Source organism: Poecilia reticulata, linkage group LG4, assembly GCF_000633615.1.
Source record: "Poecilia reticulata strain Guanapo linkage group LG4, Guppy_female_1.0+MT, whole genome shotgun sequence".
NCBI classification, from domain to species: domain Eukaryota; kingdom Metazoa; phylum Chordata; class Actinopteri; order Cyprinodontiformes; family Poeciliidae; genus Poecilia; species Poecilia reticulata.
The window spans coordinates 10138714-10157629 of record NC_024334.1 but is presented as its reverse complement, the minus strand read 5'-3'; the positions used below and the strand labels follow the sequence as shown (position 1 = coordinate 10157629).

Below are 18916 nucleotides of genomic sequence, written 5' to 3'. Positions count from 1 at the left end.
ATATATAATATTTACAAGGCTTATGCCTTGTAAATAACAAGGCATTAGCTTAAAAGATTAATTACTTTTGTTGCAAATACAAGCTACTCCTAAAAACCAATAGATAAGTCTTCTTGAGCTACATTACATAAAAGGGGTTACATTTTTTAAAACTCTGAGCAAAACAAGAATAGAAGACAAATGTGTAAAGGAATGAACAAATGGAACGATAGACTGATGGCAATGCTGTAAAAAGAAACCAAGAGAGCAGAATTACAGTCAAAGGAAGATGCAAGGAATAAAATCCTGTCATGACAAATGGCAAATGCAAAAAGGCCKAGAATCCAAAACAAAAAATATATATCAAAAAATGTTGTAATTAATTCACCTAGCGTGTGAGAGCTGATAACAAAACCAGTTGGGAAAATAATTGCGCCACTATAAAAAAATTTAGAATTAAAACCATAAGGGGAAAAGAATGTTTAAAGCTTTGCAGTACGGTGGCCGACAGGTGCAAATGCGCAGCAACAGAGAAAACATGCAAACAAACAAAAAGACATGCACACAAATGAAATGCAGCAAACATAAAAATAGACGCAAACAAAAATCAAATAAAATGCAGCAAACAAAAAAAGAGATGCAAACAAAAAAGAATACAACCACAAATGAAAYGCAGCAAACAAAAAAGAGAGATGTAAACAAGAAAGAATACAAACACAAATCAAATGCAGCAAATAAAAAAAAGACGCAAACAGAAAAAAGAGAGACGCAAACAAATGAAATGCAGCAAACAAATGAAAAGATGCAAACAAAAAGTGCTGAAAACCGGAAGTGCTCCARACCACTAGAGGGAGTCGAACAAAAAACAGTGGTGTCCAAATTTAGGGTCTGCATCCTTTAAAACGGGTGTTCAGAAAAGCAGCAATGGCGGCAAAATTATTTTTGCTGTATTACACTTAAAATTACTCAAAATGATTTTTTACAATGTTTTTAGGTGAGAATGTAGATGCATAGATCTGAAATATCTGCTCGGTTCATCAATAAATCACTTAATTACAATATTGCTCCGACGTTTTCGGACATGTCTGCTCCCGCTGCATTAACAGCCAGCTTTGCTGCATTTTATTTGTGTCTATTTTTATGTTTGCTGCATTTCATTTGTGCGTGTGTCTTTTTGTTTTGTTTGCATGTTTTCTCTGTTGCTGCGCATTTGCACCTGTCGGCCACCGTATTCCAGACTGTTAACAAAACCAGAAAAAGCATGATGACCAACACTATGAGATGGCAAGAAAAAAATGTTGTGCTGGTTTAGTGGTGTAAAGTATATATTGCTTTAAGCTAGGCATGATTATGCTGATGTACAGTAAGTAGAAAATGAAATGGCCAGTGGAGCAGAGGTGTAATATTGATGTTGTGATATGTGATGAATTCACTTTTCTGCAAATAAACTTGATGAAATGATATCAGGTTTTTATATGGCTGAAATCCCTCAGTTGGTTTTATTCCAAGTTGACTTTTATAATAGACAAAAGAGTTCAGGTGTAGTCAAAGGAAAGGATTAATGATGAGAAAATACTATATCTTTCAGCATACCCTATTTTGAAATTTCTGACAAAATGTCAGATTTTTTTTAAACATTGTTTATAGCTGTATTGTTAAGACCTTTTAAAGTCTTAACAATATTAATAATAGTTATAATAATAATAAAAACATTWTCATTATTTTACTAACATCCTTACCAACAAAAAGAACAGCAGAGGTGCAGTTTTGTTGCCACATCAGCAAGGTTCCCAGCAATGTCAAAACCAATTTAATCTCCCGTTCCTCATTGCCTTTGTTATATTTAGCAGCGGTTTTATTTCCTACCAGCAACCACAACTGCCGCTTTCACTTTGATATTTTTAATACATTCACCAAACAACAAAATAACAAGGTGTCAAAAATAAAATAAAAAAGGAATTGTGCCTCAGGAACATTACATAAACTCCATAATCTGACCTTAGAATTAGAACCTCATTTATATCTGACCCCAAATCTTTTGCATCAAATTTGTCTGTATTCCCAGAAGCCTTTTCGGAGCTAACATTAACACAACAGAACTGTGTTTACTATAAACAGCGATGCACATTATCACATGACACTGGAAACAATATGAGATAACAGAGGAAATCAGCAACTTACATTATTTTGCAAAAGGTGAAAGAGTCAGAGAAAGCATGAGTTAATCATATTATATCTCTACACTTTTAGCAGATTTATTGTTGAGATATTAATCAAAAGTATGCAAATAAAAAATACCGACTTACACTAGACCACATTGCACTGCGAGAAATCCATGAAATGCAGCTCTTTTATTTGCATTATTTTGATGTACCCATTGAATTTTCCCCCATCTTACATTTTGTTTCAGCCACAACAGGCTAAGAAGCTAAGTTTAATGTGCAGTTGCATTTAAGCCCACTTTATTAAGACACTAATAAATAACATTCKGTGTTRACAAATGTCACAAGAAGTGACGTAATTATCAAATAGTGAGAACCCGTGTGGTTTCATTGGAGTTCTAAATGGAGCTGTTGTGTGAAGAACATRTAGATCTGCTACAGAACATRAGTRAATAATCAATATTATGGAGTCCAAGAAACACAGCACAAAGGTCAGAGATGGAGTTGTGGACAAGTTTAAAACAATATTCCAAGCCTCAAAGATTTCACAGAGAAACATTAATTTTATCAAATTAAAATGTATTWAAAAAATATGTCGCAATTGTAAGTCTAGCAGGATACTGCCCTCCACTTTTACCTCAACAATTTTCAAAGTAAAAGAGAGAAAAGAAATAATTAACTATTGGTCTTTAAGTGAAGTCAAGTGCAAAATCTTCTGAAGCAAAATTTWATTATGCACAAAGGAAATTAACTGTAAGTTTTCTAGGAAGCAATAGCAATTAAGGATCAGAATAGCAGCTAGCATTTCTGCAGCTCAAATGGTATTGGTCAACCATTTGTCTCTGCAGACATTTCAAAATATGAAAATATCTATGACAATGGAAAAGAACCCAAAGTCAGACCGTTTCCTATTTTGTTGTTACTAATGGTGGTAACAGATGGTTAGATCCATATTTTGTGTGGGTTGTCAGGCTTATGGTGCAGTACAGTGTGCGTATATATACACACAAGTTCAAGACCGCTGTTGTTCTGCTGTGACTCAAGTCTAAAAACTGACATCTTTGCAGCAGGGAGGAAAGAAACATGCATGGTCTTGTAAACGCATAGCTACTGCTCAGTCCCTCTCATCTGAGTCACCCTGCATCTTAATTAGTCTGGAAACAGCAGAAACTCACTTGTATAAAGAAGATCGATTGAACGCTTAAGGTGAAATTCACTTCTTCATAAATTTGGCATCCCAAATTAAACAGACTTTGAGCCATTTTAAATGTATTACTGTATGTGTTTGCGAGTGCAGCAGCTCTAGCCTCCTCAAAAAGACATTAATTTGCTAAATATATTGATAGTTTTTCATTATTTGTCTTCACATAAAACCTATAATGTTTTTACAAGGCAGTTATTTTAGATAGAAGCATTTATCACCTGTATTTCTTCGTATTCACAATAGTTAAAATAATAAGCTAATTATGTTTGAAGACAAAGATCTGAATCACATGCAGAAGCAGGAAAGTGAGACACGTGGTTGGCAAGGGAGTAAAGAAACCGATCCTGAGTAGCTGAGTTAATTTCCAAGCCTAACAAGCGATTAATCAATAGATGTAAAGATGACCGTTAAAATCTGATGGTGTGGGAAGTTGTAGTTAGAAAAAAAAAAAGTCAGCCCTATCTCATGCAACAAGCTCATAAACAAACAAATGGACAAAGATCCTCAGTTTTCTTGTATGACATAAAGTATGATTTTATAATAAATGTATGTCAAAGACAATCACAAAGAGAACAAATGATAAAGAATTCCTCATCTTTATCAAGCGATAAGTTAAAAATTAACATAAAGCAAGCTTGGATGATGGACTGAATGATAAATTTGATTGGTCTGTATAACCGTCTTCACACTCTTAACTCAATAAAACACTAACAACAGCTGACACACAACTGTTATTTGATTTGTAGATGTAATGGTGTTCGTAACGGTGAAGATAAAGGAGTAAGCTATAGGATCCAAGGAGAGAACATTGACATTAGGATGGTTGGAGAATTGCCACAAAATCTGGAAGAGATGCAAATCGTGAAACAAAGGCAAAGGAAGCTGCCGTATAAAAATAATTTTTTAAAAATAAAACAGGAAACATGACAGTACTGAAACACAGTCTATAAATCAAACAAGAACACATAAAGCTAGAAGCTTATCTGGCTGATTTGAGGAAAAGTATTTTCAACTCACAATGCTGCAATTGAAAATGAGAGTATATTAGCTGAGGAAGTAAACGATTTAATGCAAATCAGCTGAGCAAATTTCCAAAGTAGGACTTGCTGTGGAAAGATAGCAAAACAGTAAAAACAAGCCAACAAATCAGAAATGCCAAAAGAAAAGTACAACATAAAAAAAACAACAAAACAATAAGAGGACACAAGAATACAGTGGTCTTGGGTGCCGCTAATTTGTCATCCTTGGAGCAGCCAAGATATTACGCAGAGCATTCAGACTGAGACTGGGAGAGGAGTTTATTTTGTTGTGATCACAAATCTAAATAGTTTAATTTTTTTAATGTGTTTTCTTTCATACATTAATTTTTTGGGGGCGGGGGTTACACCTACCTAAACCATACATGGTAGCTAGATGGGCTGGCACTAGCGCCAGTAGTGATTGGGCAAGAGGTGGGGCACGTCTTTGACAGGGAAACGAAAGGCAGAGACAGGAAAAGTTAGAATTTGTAGTCAGATATTTTATTTTGTGATGTTTAATTATTTGATGAATACTTGGCTCTGAATTTAACCCACACAAGAAAAACTTGTACCATTTGATGAACTTTTCTTTTTTTTTTTACTTCTTTAGGCCTGAGATTTAATGTCAAGTGTTAGACAATTATTTTAAGCTTTTCTTCATCTTTTTTGACCACAAAAATGGCTCATATTTAAATTTCATATTGCATAATTAAAAACAAAATGCACTCTGCTTTTGTTTTTTTCCATCCCTGCTTTCTGATGATTTAAGAGATAGGCTGCTGTTTTCACACAATATGAAACGACTTCCCAGTTCTGTGGGGTTTCATCAGTGATCAAGCAAGTCACTTCAGTTACATTTGAATCTTTCAGGAGGATGTCCGTATGTGTGGCAGAACAGTGATTAGCTAACACTGTTAGRGAACATCTTGTGCCCTGGAGCACTCTAGAATTAATTCAAACTAAAAGTGGAAAAACAATACTCTCTAAAAAAATAACAGTCTTTCAAAATAAACCACCAATCAATAAAAGCATACCCWTTTCAGCTGTGATTATGACAGACAAAAACTACAGATCATACTCTATTTMCACTAATCATACTCTGATAGTACAAATACTAATGCAGCCACAGTCGTAGCAATCATTCTATCATGTCTGTTTAGTTAACTTTTYTTTTTAACCAGACCCTTTTTTCTGGGAACCAGCATCACTGGAAATACATGCACATACGGATCCTTGCATACATTACGATCTTTWGTGTCTGTGGTATAAATCTTACTTTTTTTTACTGCAGAGGGAAAATATAGTTTGTTGRTTAAAAAATAGTTTCAGCTGTAGATCTTGCAGAGTGAATTAGCATATYGCTTAATTCAGGTCACACTAATGAATTCAGAGGGAATTTGTTGTGAACTCTTAACAAAATACCAGCTAAAATACACATCCACTGAACAGAACTTGAGGATATCTCTCATTAGCATTTAAAAAACCAGGCCAGAGACGGAGATCTAAAAACCTGTATTGAATTGAGTTAGGCAATACCCAACTTACACACACATGCACACACACACATGTCTTCCTGTCTACACAAGAACTTCACATTTACTTCATTTTTCATTCAWTTCAATGACCTAACCATTGCCAGTATATGCCTAACCACAAATTCAAAYCTTTTTCCTACACCTAAACCCCCATCACAAAAACATCACTTCTTCTTGGGCAGTAATTGCTCATAATTAAGTACTTGTTGGAGAAATGGACTTTACAAGTTGAGAAATGCTAAAACACACACACATGAATTTTTATGTCATAATGTTTACTCATCGGGCATGTAAAGGAACTAGAGGACAAGGCAATGTTGACCAATACTTTAACACAAGAAGTGCTTGTGAATGTCYGAGACATTAGAATGCTGGAGCTGTTTTTAGATGAATTTTTTCCTCCAGGAGTCGGCCTTACTGCATGGTTGAATAGAACATGCGCTGTTTCCTCCTGACTACATGGATATGTCAGGGATTTTTATAAATAGCTCAGTAGCACGTGTCTGCAGCATACAGCACACTCAGGAGCCATGGAGACTGATTTTTTTTAGCACACAGACAAGCCAAGAAAATAGGCAGAGGAAACACATTATGATATTGAGAGATTGACAAACATAAAAAATAAAAAAATAATAAAACTGCATGAACTGTATTGTCTGCCCTTGTCCACTAGAAAAAGCACATACTGCCCTATAATATGTTTTAAAGTGGGATTCATAATTTTAGTYGAACCAATCATTTTACTTGAATGATTTTCCAGATGTGCCAGCAGTCATTCTAGGCTGTTTACTGGTAACAAGATATGAATTTATTATTATTTTATATTTTGTTTATGTTCAATCTATAAAAACCTTCCATTATAACATCCCAATAGCTTAGACTTCTTTCAAAGACATGCTGGTAAACATGACATTTTAGTGAATAGTAGTACTTTGTTGTCCTTCCCCAACCTGTTGCTGCTGTCTATGTATTATCTGGCAGATGGAAAGCTCTTCAAGGCAAATTTGGGTTTTGTGCAACATTTTCAGTCTTGAAAATATACACTGCCATGCCATGGACACAGATTTATTAAAACAGGTAAAAGTTTCATATAGGACTTTACTTAGTTTATTGCCTAATTATTAAGTAGATCTRTGAATCAAAAATAACAATACATATTTTAGATCACAATATTATGTCTGGAATATTTAATTTTTAAGCTGTAATGGTGTGAAACAAGTAATTTCCATACAAATTTGCAAAGCTGAGAATTTCAAAGAATTGTATCATGTCAACATTAAATGGAATGCATATTAAATTGACGACTGTCAYGTTCTTTTATATCACTAGCAGGAATACCTAGCACTAGTTTTTCTCCTCCACATCCTTGTTTAAGATCAAAAACCCTTTACACCACACGATACACTAGTATTTTCAATTATGTTGCTTGTATATTCTGTAATCATCGTGTGACACTCCTATGATCTTTTGATGGGGAATGTTTCTATACATAATCTGTTATACTTATTCACTACCTATTGTTTTTGCAGCACTCTGAAAAWAACTATTCATCAGCGAAGTGAGTCTGCCTTGAGATTATGACACATTCTGATGAGCAAGCAACCTACCTTTCTAGTTCATTGCATCTGTTTTATCCATTACAGATTATATATAACATGAGTGTTTCTGGGTCAGACAGCATCAGTGCTGTGGTTTACAAGCTACAAGGGGTTTGAGTGTTGTGAGGTTTACATGCAGTAGGTTAGGGAAGGTTTGGAAAACAGTACAACATAGTAGGGGGTTAACTCTTAGTGACGCAAACTAAGGTTCTTCGTGGGGATATATTTATGCCTCTCAGTTATCCTGACCACAGAGTAGGGTGACAAACAATTCATGTTATTAGCTAATACCAAAACCTGACGTACAGTTGTTCCAGTCTGAAGGCAAATGCACATGTTTTTTTTCAAATGTACAAGTATATTAAAACATTCTTTTATGACTGAGTGGGGAACACTGAGTGAAAWTTTTAAAAGCTTTGGAATTTATGTGGTAGGTGTAGYCCATTAGTTTCAGTAAATGGCTTTTAGCTGTGTAATGAACTGTACATTTGATGCAATGTTCCCAATTTAAGTTCCAAGCTTTAAAGTAGTCCTTTCTTTCATTTTTTTTCTGCAGCAGCTTTATGATCAAGGATAACTATTTCATACAAACTGCATATAAAATACAGGGTTTTTTAGTGTGTCAAGATAGATGCACGGATGGATAAAGCAAAAGACATATACAATTTAGTATTGGCAATATTCTGCTGTAAAAGGCATAGATTTTTCATATSTGTGAATTCCTATAATCTTCACACTATCTTGAAAATATGAAAACTGGAAGAATCATAGGCAGATGTAATTATTCAGATAGAAACAAGTGACTTCAATCTAATAGTGACACATAACTAAGATACCAATCGCCATCAYTTGTGTATCTTTTTTTATAAAATGTTGCAATCTGTAAACAAAAAATTAAAAAAAGGGTAGTTTTATTTTCATTAATAACTGTAAGGCTATTTTTTACATAGCAGAATATGTGACTTGACTGACTTTGCAGATGTTTACAATTGTGCAAAACAGGACTGCTATTTTTTTTTGCTTTGAGTATTTTTGTGGATCTAGTATACCTAGCTAAAATATACACATATTTGTCTTATAATTGTAATTCACACATGCATTCAATAGTTCCCATGCTTTTTAGTGAGCAAATATTCAAAATATGTCTAATTTATTTAACTAAATTTTAATTTAGCATTGATCCAGCTAAGATCTAAGCCTTGATTGTCAAATTCTTGATACAAACAAAATTGGAGCTCGGAGTTACTGTCTCTTAGCAATTTAATTTCGAAAGACTGTGAAGTTTCCTTTACCAGATTGTAAAACGTCAAATAAAAATGCATATCCTTAAATACTTACAGAACAATTATATTTGAGTCTCCAAATTAATTGATCATTTAGTAAGTTCTTTGCTCTTTTGGGTGTGTGAAGGGACTCTTATTTGACAGCACAGTCTTGATTGAACAATGATTTCTTCCCAATCTGTTAGTATATTTCTCTGTTTTTAAGCCTACCCTGATGTTCTTTTTCTGTTCACACAATGTACCAAACTGTTAATTTGCCCACCCTCCTTCCTTTCTCTCTCAGTACACATGTTTGACTGCAAAAACAAATAAACCTGATCAGCTTCACAGCACCCCTGTTCGTGAAAGCAGTAAAATACAATTTGTTCAAAATGGACACATATTTTTAAAATGTTCAGATTGTTTTTTTTATTATTATTATAATTTATGTGTATCTGACATTTATATCCTTGATAAKCAGTCGAKAAAGATATGGCAAGACTTTAGTAYAAACAAAGATCAACATAGTTTAGTTCATATGGACGAAATTGAAAAATATTAACTGGTATAATAAAATGAAAAAAAGGGAACTTAATTTTGTTTCAAATAACCTAAAAGAAGTCTGTGTCTTGTGTTGCAGCATCTTTATAGTCATGCCCCATCTGCTGTGACCCATGTGTCCCACAGGCAGAACACTGACAAACAGAACAAGACAGCAGCGGCGTACAAATGAGTTGAGACAGACTGTGATAGGGAATAGGAGGCATGGTTTATTTTAGTGTATTTWTAGCTCAGGTGGAGTGAGGGAATATTTTTTTATTACATTTTTTAAAATAAATGTTTCTTTTAAATGGTCCACACAACAACGCCTAGTTTCATAAGAKGTTWTACATGAAGGCAAATTGCGATTTAGTACAATGCATTAATTATTTTAGCTGGTATAAAAATGAAATTTTTAGTTGTTTTTTTTTCATCAACAACATTTCTTGTTTTGTAAATTAYAAAATTGTAAAAAAGAAATCCTATTTTTTACTTTACTGTCTTTACAGTCAAACTATTTGGGAATTCACAGCTATAGAGATGCCATGACTTTGAATGCTACCTGTAAAATATTTTATAAGTTTGAGAAAACAGGAAATATGATGTTGCATGTCATTTGTGAACCACCCACATGTTTTATCACCAGGTTTATCACCATGAAGACCAGGTTAGGCTGTCTCTCCAAAAAATCGGACTCCTACAGTGACTTCTCGGAGTTCCTGCCTCCTGCTCATGAGACCACAGCAAGATGTCTGAAGTGCGTCCGCTGCCCAAACACAGCATTTTGTTTCTGTTTGTCAAGTACTTTCACAGGCCAATAAAGAAAAAACTATTCCACTTAAAGCATAATAYAGTGTTTTGCTATGCCAGTATGATCTTTAGAGTAAATTACTCATTTTTTAGGCCAACAATTTGCATCATCAACTTTTTAAAATGTTTTGTTCCAAATACCATATTTCCACAGATGGAGTGTTGGTCTCTGGAGCTCCTCTGATTATTTATTGGAACTGTTTTTGTAAAATACCATTCTTGACTCAAGGAGAAACTGACACAAAATGTTACATGGTTTCAGGAGTATTCAAGAAAGCCATATTGCAACTACAAAGTTCAATGTAATTTATTGTGTTTTGGTCTTTCACCATCTAGAGAAGAAGATTCATTTAGAGCAGCAGATAGATCACAAAATAATCCCTTTATCAAAATGTCAAGACTCATGTTTGGTTCAAAAAATCGATCAAAGCATAATGACTTGTTATCATTTTAATGASTCTGTTCTCTTTGGCTTTTTCTCCTTCAGACTATCAACAGACGAAGTTGTTCGATGGTCTGAGTCATTTGATCACCTTCTTGCTCACAAGTGTAAGTTTCTGTTTATGCTCTTTATTAGAAACATTTACGATCATRCAAGAAAGTTAAATATAAAGTAAAAAAAATAAAATAAAACAATAATAAGGCCACCTTAATATACCCGCAATAATATACATTTTCTCTTTGTAAGTGAGGCTTCCTCTTGACACGACTTAACTCCAGTCGTCCCCCTTTCCAGCTCTTCTTATGTAAGCGTCTTATTTCTGTGTTGTCAGGGCTCCTAACTACATAATGAGTCACATACTTGTCACTGACCTTCCCCATTGGACCAGGCACAAATTGGGACAGACTTATCATCTCAGTTCCKTCTGTACTGACAGGTCATGTGTTTATTCTCAGTTAACAAGCACTGTGACGTAGCATGCATGACCTCAAGCCAGCTGAACTGACAAATGAAAAAGGACATGATCAGAGACCTAAGATCAATTTGTTACAATGTAATAAATCAATTGTGCTAAACATTTGATACATTTTTAAGTACTATCAGTTTGTGACCTGTGTCCTGTATGAATAAAGACTTATTTACACAGACATTGTGTAATTTCATTTTAGTGAAATGAGAAAAGAGCCTTAATAGATATGAATTTATTGTTGAAACAAACCAGTTGAGATCTTTCAAAAAAGTAATTTAATGAAATTGACCAAATGTCTTCCTTGGAAACTCATTAGGAAAATTGTGCTTCCATAACCACCAAACCTTAGTATTTATTAATTCCAGCAGCATTTTGTGAGGCAAATTTATATCCAACTATTGTTGCATGTTGATGCGAAATAAATAGTATACAACTTTGGTGCAGCATTGCAGTACCAGTGACAAAGGTTTGTTTTTTCAAGCCAACTATTAAGGGGAACTGAGTTATTTACTTTAAATGTGATAAAATAAATGACTGAGGCTCTGTAGAGAATACATTTTACTGCAAATAAATCAGATCAATCATGAGCAGCTTTAAATGGAAAAGACAAAGAAAGCTCAGACAAGTACAAGACATTCAGGAGAGACCGTTTGTTATTTTAAAGTATTCAGACAGCAACTCTGATGCAATGCGATTAAAAATGCCTGTTGACTTTGTAATTTTCTTGAGTCAAACACGSCGGGAGACAACTTTTTATTTATTTAACAAAATAAAGGCTTGCGTGATCGCATTTAYTATGAAACACATATGCATGTCTGTGCACATGCATGCACATGTTGTAGTGGACATTGCTAATGCTCAGTCAACTGTCCAGGACACGCAGGTGTGTCACATCATTTTGCGCCAGGGAAAATCTCTATTTTTRTCTCTGTAAAAAGTCCCATGCTTATTTTGTTTGCGCGTTAACCCAGTGTTGTGTTATGTCATAACCTCAGTCAAATGTAAATAGATTATGTCAATACAACACTTTCTTTTGCTTTGATTAGTATGCAAAACCCTTCCCAAGCACAGTCACTTTTATGAAAAGGATGCAGTTGATAAATTACATGAATTCTGTTAGCGAGGAGGATTTACAGAGGAACTCATGAGGCATAGAGGACACAATTCTAAGTATTAAAAGTAATAAGAAAAGAAGTGATTCATCATCATGCAGTTTGCAACTAAATRTATATATAGGTTTAACCTGTTTCTAACGAGCTATGGATTCCTGTCTTAGCTCATTCTCCATCTGTCCTTATGTCAACTTGACTGTCTGTTCTAGTCCCTTTGCGCYGCTCAGCTGCCTACAGCTGTGAAATCGGTGCTCCACAATCTAACCTTTAAAAACAATCAGAACATATTCTGATGCAACGCTTAGCTAACAAAAGCATTTTACCTCAAATGACTTGGTCACTTTGGCTTAAGGTGGAGAAAAGAACTATTTTGTTGTCTGATATATATTAGTGACATATATTATTGAACACTTCAAAATCAGACAAGAGAACTATGTTGTAAGTGACAATAGTAACAGTTTGACAGCATCTCTGCGTAAACTGATACCCACAGAGCAWGCTGTTGATTTTACATAAATAAGCACTTTTGGATGTTTGATCACAAACTCATGTAATGAGCTTCACTTTCAGGACAGGAAATTGTCAGCCATAAACCATTACTGTCTCTGTGTATTGTATAATTTCTGATTACACTTTTGGCACTTTGTTTAATTTAAAAATACAACCCTTACATGTGATGTTGGGTCATTTTAATCTAAGAAGAAGAAYGATTGTTGGTCACAACACATGTGGAACTTTAACCCTCCTGTTTTGTTTCAGGTCAAATTGACTCGTTTTAAAGTTGTTGTTTTTTTTTAAATAGTTGGAAGCATTTCTTCTGCATGAAACTTTGTTCTATTTTTTCTTAATAGGTACACTCTAGATATAAATTGAAAATGGTTCATTTTACACATTTGCAACCCCCTCCCCCTGTGTCTACATATCACATAGATACTTTTTGGGTCAATTTGACCCGGCAGTCAAGTTGAAAGGGAAAAACATACASACCACACCACACACACACCTGCACACACACAAGCCCACTTTCTCACTATTCTCTTTACTTCACAAGGAAACTGCGAGAAAGCAGGCGTTCATACAGCTTTGATGGGAACCTTTTCTATTCCCGTGGGCAAACTCAACCCACACTGAGTGGACACTCAGCAGAAGTGGAGAGGGAAACATAAATACTCTGCATGACTCATTTGTGTTGATTTTAAACAATGGGTCAATTTGACCCAGAACAGGATATGTGTCTCACGTTCAATTATAAAGATCACMCCTTGAAGAAAGAAATTCCAAATGTAATATAATTTTTTTTTTTACAAAAGATCAATTTCCAGGATAATTATTGTTTTTTTGTGCGTAGGTTTTTTTTAGTGGACATAAAAAATGTAAATTAGCTTTTTTATGTCCAAATAAGTAAACTGCTGTCATTGATCCTTTATTTGTGAGAAATAAAAAATAAAAAAAACATCATTGCACAAATATTGATCGAAATGGTTAGTATTGGAATTAATAATCAGACACAAATATATTTTTGGAGGATTTTTGGGGGGGTTTCTGACACTATTGCATGATTAAACACTCCACAGGTCAAATTGACCCAGSAAATTTATTGCTGTACCTCAGAAACAAACATAACAGGAGGGTTATATTCTAAACCACACTGTGTTTCTTGTCATCCTCCTATGCCCATTTGCGTTACTATACAATTGGCTAAACAGCCCATTCGTGCTTACTAGCTTTGTCAGACAACAGAAATGAACAGGGTGGAAATTAAAGGTCAGCATGACACAAGCTTGTAGAAAAACATGCTCTTCTTCTGTNTTTTTGTGCATAGGTTTTTTTTAGTGGACATAAAAAATTTAAATTACCTTTTTTATGTCCAAATAAGTAAACTGCTGTCATTGATCCTTTATTTGTGAGAAATAAAAAATAAAAAAAACATCATTGCACAAATATTGATCGAAATGGTTAGTATTGGAATTAATAATCAGACACAAATATATTTTTGGAGGATTTTTGGGGGGGTTTCTGACACTATTGCATGATTAAACACTCCACAGGTCAAATTGACCCAGSAAATTTATTGCTGTACCTCAGAAACAAACATAACAGGAGGGTTATATTCTAAACCACACTGTGTTTCTTGTCATCCTCCTATGCCCATTTGCGTTACTATACAATTGGCTAAACAGCCCATTCGTGCTTACTAGCTTTGTCAGACAACAGAAATGAACAGGGTGGAAATTAAAGGTCAGCATGACACAAGCTTGTAGAAAAACATGCTCTTCTTCTGTCAGCATCACTTGTGAGAACATTAACTGATCACATATCTTATTTTAAAACGTCAAAACATGTTTGGTGGTGCGTGTTTTTTTTTTCTGCTTTAACAATTAAAGCATGACCAACTTCTTTTCATGAAAATGCAATCAAAAAAAAATCTAAACACAAGCTGCACTTTTTATGGATCACAGTGAAGCCATCTCCTAATCGCTGTATGTGTTTCATGACATGTTTTTGTTCTGTCTGTGTTATCTTTGTGCAGATGGGCTTGCTGCATTTCGAACATTCCTCAAGTCTGAATTCAGCGATGAAAACATCGAATTTTGGATGGCCTGTGAGGAGTACAAAAAAATCAAGAGCTCAACCAAACTTGTGTCAAAAGCAAACAAGATATTCAAGGAATTCATTGAGGTTCAGTCACCAAGAGAGGTGTGTTATCTCYGTATTTTGATGTTCACAGATAGAACATTAAAACTTTATTAGAACTGTCTTCCTTTGGCCAAGACAAAGTTATAGCTCCATTTCAGAAATGTCAACCTAAGAACTTGAGCACTGCGTTTTACTTTGATGGGAAAAAAAAAAGTGTGCCGTCTTTAATCCTAATGGTTGTTATATCAGGAGCATTACATAAGTTTTTAATGCACAATCAATAAGTACAGCTTTGCAGTTTAATTTACTAAGGCATTCTCTTTACAAATTTGGCAACATTTAAATATAAATATACTACTTTTCTAGTAGTTTGCATAATATTGCATAGAAGCATTAAAAAATGCTGATGTGCAAGGTTTATTACCATGAAAAGCTGAGAAAGATAAAATTGGCTTGCATTGATGTTAGTATTTAGGCTTTTCAAATTTTAATAGGAAACGTTGAACAAATATTTTTAAAGCTAATGACCTGGTAGTTTGTTGAACTTATTGAAATATTAAATTAAAAGTGGATGGAAAGTTGAAGTGCAGTTTCTGAAGAGTTGAACCATGGCTTTGTTTTGTTTTGGTCCATGGTCACATAGTGGTGCCACACCTAACTCTCAAGCTAGTTTCCGTGTGCGTGCGTGTGTGTGTGGGGGTGTGGGTGTGTGTGTGTGTGTGTGTGTGTGTAGGGGTGTGGGTGTGTGTGTGTGTGTGTGTAGGGGTGTGTGTGTGCGCGTGTGAGGCTTAATTGTGTTTTTTCACTGACAGAAAAAAAAGGTGGTATGCAAACAAACTTAGTTGTTTCTGTTCACACATAAAAAGTTGACAACTCTTCTGTTTCTTTTATTGCTGACAGCATTGTGAATCCTTTTTCTTTTTTTTTTTAATTCGCAATGCTACTTCTCTAAAATTCAGATGTAAATGATCCGTTTTTCTCATACTGTCTTGACAGGTAAACATTGACTACCGGACAAGAGAGAAGACCAAACAGAGCCTGTCAGATCCCACTCCAGCCAGTCTCAATGAAGTCCAGGGTAAAATCTACAGCCTCATGGAGAAAGACTCTTACCCACGATTCCTCAGGTCCAAAATGTACCAGGATATTGTCAACAGGGCACATGCGCAAGGTCAGCGGAGGTCTGTTTGACCAATACTGCAGAACACAGTGGACCAAAAACTGRACCTATATGGTATATCATTCTTTGTCCCTTTGACACCATATCAATACTGTGAATAAGCAAGAATGAAATGACCTGCTTGACTGTTTTCTGTCACCTGTTCCAAGCATGCAATCCCCATAGAAAAATCATATCTTTTTGAATTGCATTATATAGTGAGGAGACTCCTGAGGGACATGTCGGGAAAACTCATTTCCTAAAATAAATCTGCATCATTCAACAAACGTATTTATTGCTGTATAGGTCATTTAAAAAATTGTCACGGTGACATAAAATAGACAAATGATGTTTTATTGAAACTGAATAGAGATAAATAAATTGATGTCATCTGTTGGGATGTGTCCWAGGAGAAATAGCACTTACCTTTTTGTCACTTCTTGTCAAGGTGTTACTGTGTCTCAATTTGGATGTTTTTCTTTGTGCAATACTAGTGCAATGCTGCATGGTGCCAAGTGTGCTAACTGCATGCATGCAGTGTCACATTGAAAATAATTGTTTTCTCTCCAATAAAACTGGGGATGATGAACAGTTACACACTTAAAACCTGGCTAAATTTGTTGTGCCATCTAGTAAGCCTCTGATTCCAAATATCAATCTTATCAAAATGTCTCATTGAAAGGTTTTGATAATAGCTTTAAACTTGTCTGCCATTATTAGCTGAAGGTGCACTAGTGCTTGCAACTACTAGTGCAGCTGCTGCACTAGCATTCACACATTCATGACACATGAAAACAATGAAAAAAATKTGAGTTTTTTTTATGTTGAACCTTTTGGATAAATACAATTTTTCATTTGTTTCAACAGAAGACAAAAAAAATTACTTTAAACTGTATTTTTGTTTCGTGGATTTTGTCTTCCTCCTTTCATTTACATGCTACTGCTGTGGAGTCTAGAGGTGCTGTCAAAGTGAAAAACAGCTGATCACAGCTGTAGTAACCTGATGTGTCAGGTTACTACAGAGAGTGGAGCATCTTTAAAACTGGTTAAGATCTTTTGAGTAAAACCAATCACTGTAAAATATGACCACCCTTACCAATTAGTTAAAAGATAGTGCCCAGGGGTTTCACTGCAGTATCCCTAATAAAGCARTGCATGTGCATTAAACATGGTGAGTGGTTTTTCTTCCTCTTTTAATTTTATTTGATATGAATGAATTTTTTGTTTTCTTTCACAGTTCACTGGTTTGCTGGTGGTTGGAAAAAAGTGTATTTACATAATTATTGTTGTGGTTGGAGGTTTACATAAACTCAATACATCAATGAAACTGATATTGTTTTTCTATTYTTTTGTATTTAAACCATGCATTATTCAAATCASCCAATTATTCAAATCAGTGTTTTTCTTTTACAAATTTTGCAATTCAGTTTACAGTCATGCCGTCTCAAGGTACTTTCCAGTTATAGTAAACCCACTTTCTTTGTGAGCTAGAAAGTCTTGTATGCAAATTTTGGTAGTTTCTGTAGTCAAAATGAACAAAATGACCACCTATTATCTGTGGTTATGCCAAACTATTTACTTATGAATTCATATTAGATAGTCCTGTATTTTAAACTGGAACAATTGTATAATAGTGAGAACATTGAGCAGATTTTATTGATATTTTTCTTAAGTGTAGTTATTCCAAAAGGTGGAGGTTTGTTATTTTTGTAAAACTTTTACTTTTTGCAGCAGGAGGACACAGACTCACAAATGATGGTCACTGAAAATAATTGCAAAATTGGGCATGTGAATAGTTTATTTAGGCTGGTCAATACTGATGTGAACATTAGGTGTTAACACATTATAATTACTGACTAAAATATTACTGAAATCCCGAATCAATTAAAAATGCAGTAGATTCAATGTCTACATTTGGAAAGTGTGATTTGCATTCAGTAATTGTGGCATTTAGCTCACAAAAAGGTTGTTAAAGTTTGCTTGAAGACATTAAGAGAATTTGACAGGAAACAAAACTTGTTTGTGATTTCAGTTCCCGAAACCACACATAAAAAATTATTTCAAAAGTGTCAGGGTTACCCCGCCGGGCCACGCACAGAGTAAAAAGCTGGTGGTGTCCAAATTACCCATTCTTAAGACAACAGGAGGGTTAAAGGTCTGAAGAAAGTTGTCATGTCTGAGCACAAAATGATGAGTTAGCCAATTTATCTTGAGTTACTTCAGTCAGTAGAGAAATGGTTAACTACTGAGAGAAAACAGTAAAAATGTTTTTTTAAGTGTTGCATTTGTTGTGGGTGACTTACTAGCTGTACTCGGAAATCAGAATCCTTGTCTYTTGTATTTTCACCTCTTTTTAATATGGATGTTATTTAGTAACAGCATGATTATATGCTTTAGTTTTTATGTATTTTTTTTTATTGCATATATCTGCTGTCACATGGATAGACATTAAATGACARTGTAAAAATAAATCCAGAGTAGTGTTGTCAATACCTGATGAGACTTTGCTCCATTACGTGCACTGTGCTATAAAAACTACAGTATATTCTTACCCCTTAAATAACAAGWTTAAAACTGCTTTCTWTACAGTATTTGTACCAATACCCCAACATGTTTAAAGATGTATGTTTCTGCGCTTCACATGAATGTAACCTCCCCGTATATTTTATGAATAAAAATCATAAGAGTGTACATAAATCAGAGTGGGTTTTTTTTTTGTCCTTATAAAGCCAGTGAGGTATTACTGTTATGAAACTGGAACACCGACCTAATTTTCTAGGACATGTTATGTCTTCAGTAAAAGAGGACACACACATTTAAAAGAGACGTTTTTGTTTTATTTTATTTTTAATTTTATTTTTAATTTAATTTTTTTTTGATGTATGTTTACTGGTTAAAAAAAATACATAAAAAGTACATGGAAGTAGATTGCAAAGAACAATTTTCCACATCCTAACATGACCTTTTGTTATATTCACTGTTTTAGAA

At 34.5% G+C, this 18916-nt stretch overlaps 1 protein-coding gene across 1 annotated transcript in view; it reads left to right on the top strand.

The window, feature by feature from the left end:
• The window catches only part of rgs8 (regulator of G protein signaling 8), a 26765-nt gene extending 8140 nt beyond the window's left edge, over positions 1 to 18625 (top strand). The window contains exons 2-5 of the mRNA XM_008406677.2: positions 9946 to 10056; positions 10597 to 10658; positions 14663 to 14829; positions 15766 to 18625. Of these exons, the coding sequence (XP_008404899.1) occupies positions 9956 to 10056; positions 10597 to 10658; positions 14663 to 14829; positions 15766 to 15960 (525 nt within the window). The 5' untranslated portion in view covers positions 9946 to 9955 and the 3' untranslated portion in view covers positions 15961 to 18625. The remainder of the gene's footprint in view (positions 1 to 9945; positions 10057 to 10596; positions 10659 to 14662; positions 14830 to 15765) is intronic.
• The last annotated feature ends 291 nt before the right edge of the window (positions 18626 to 18916 follow it).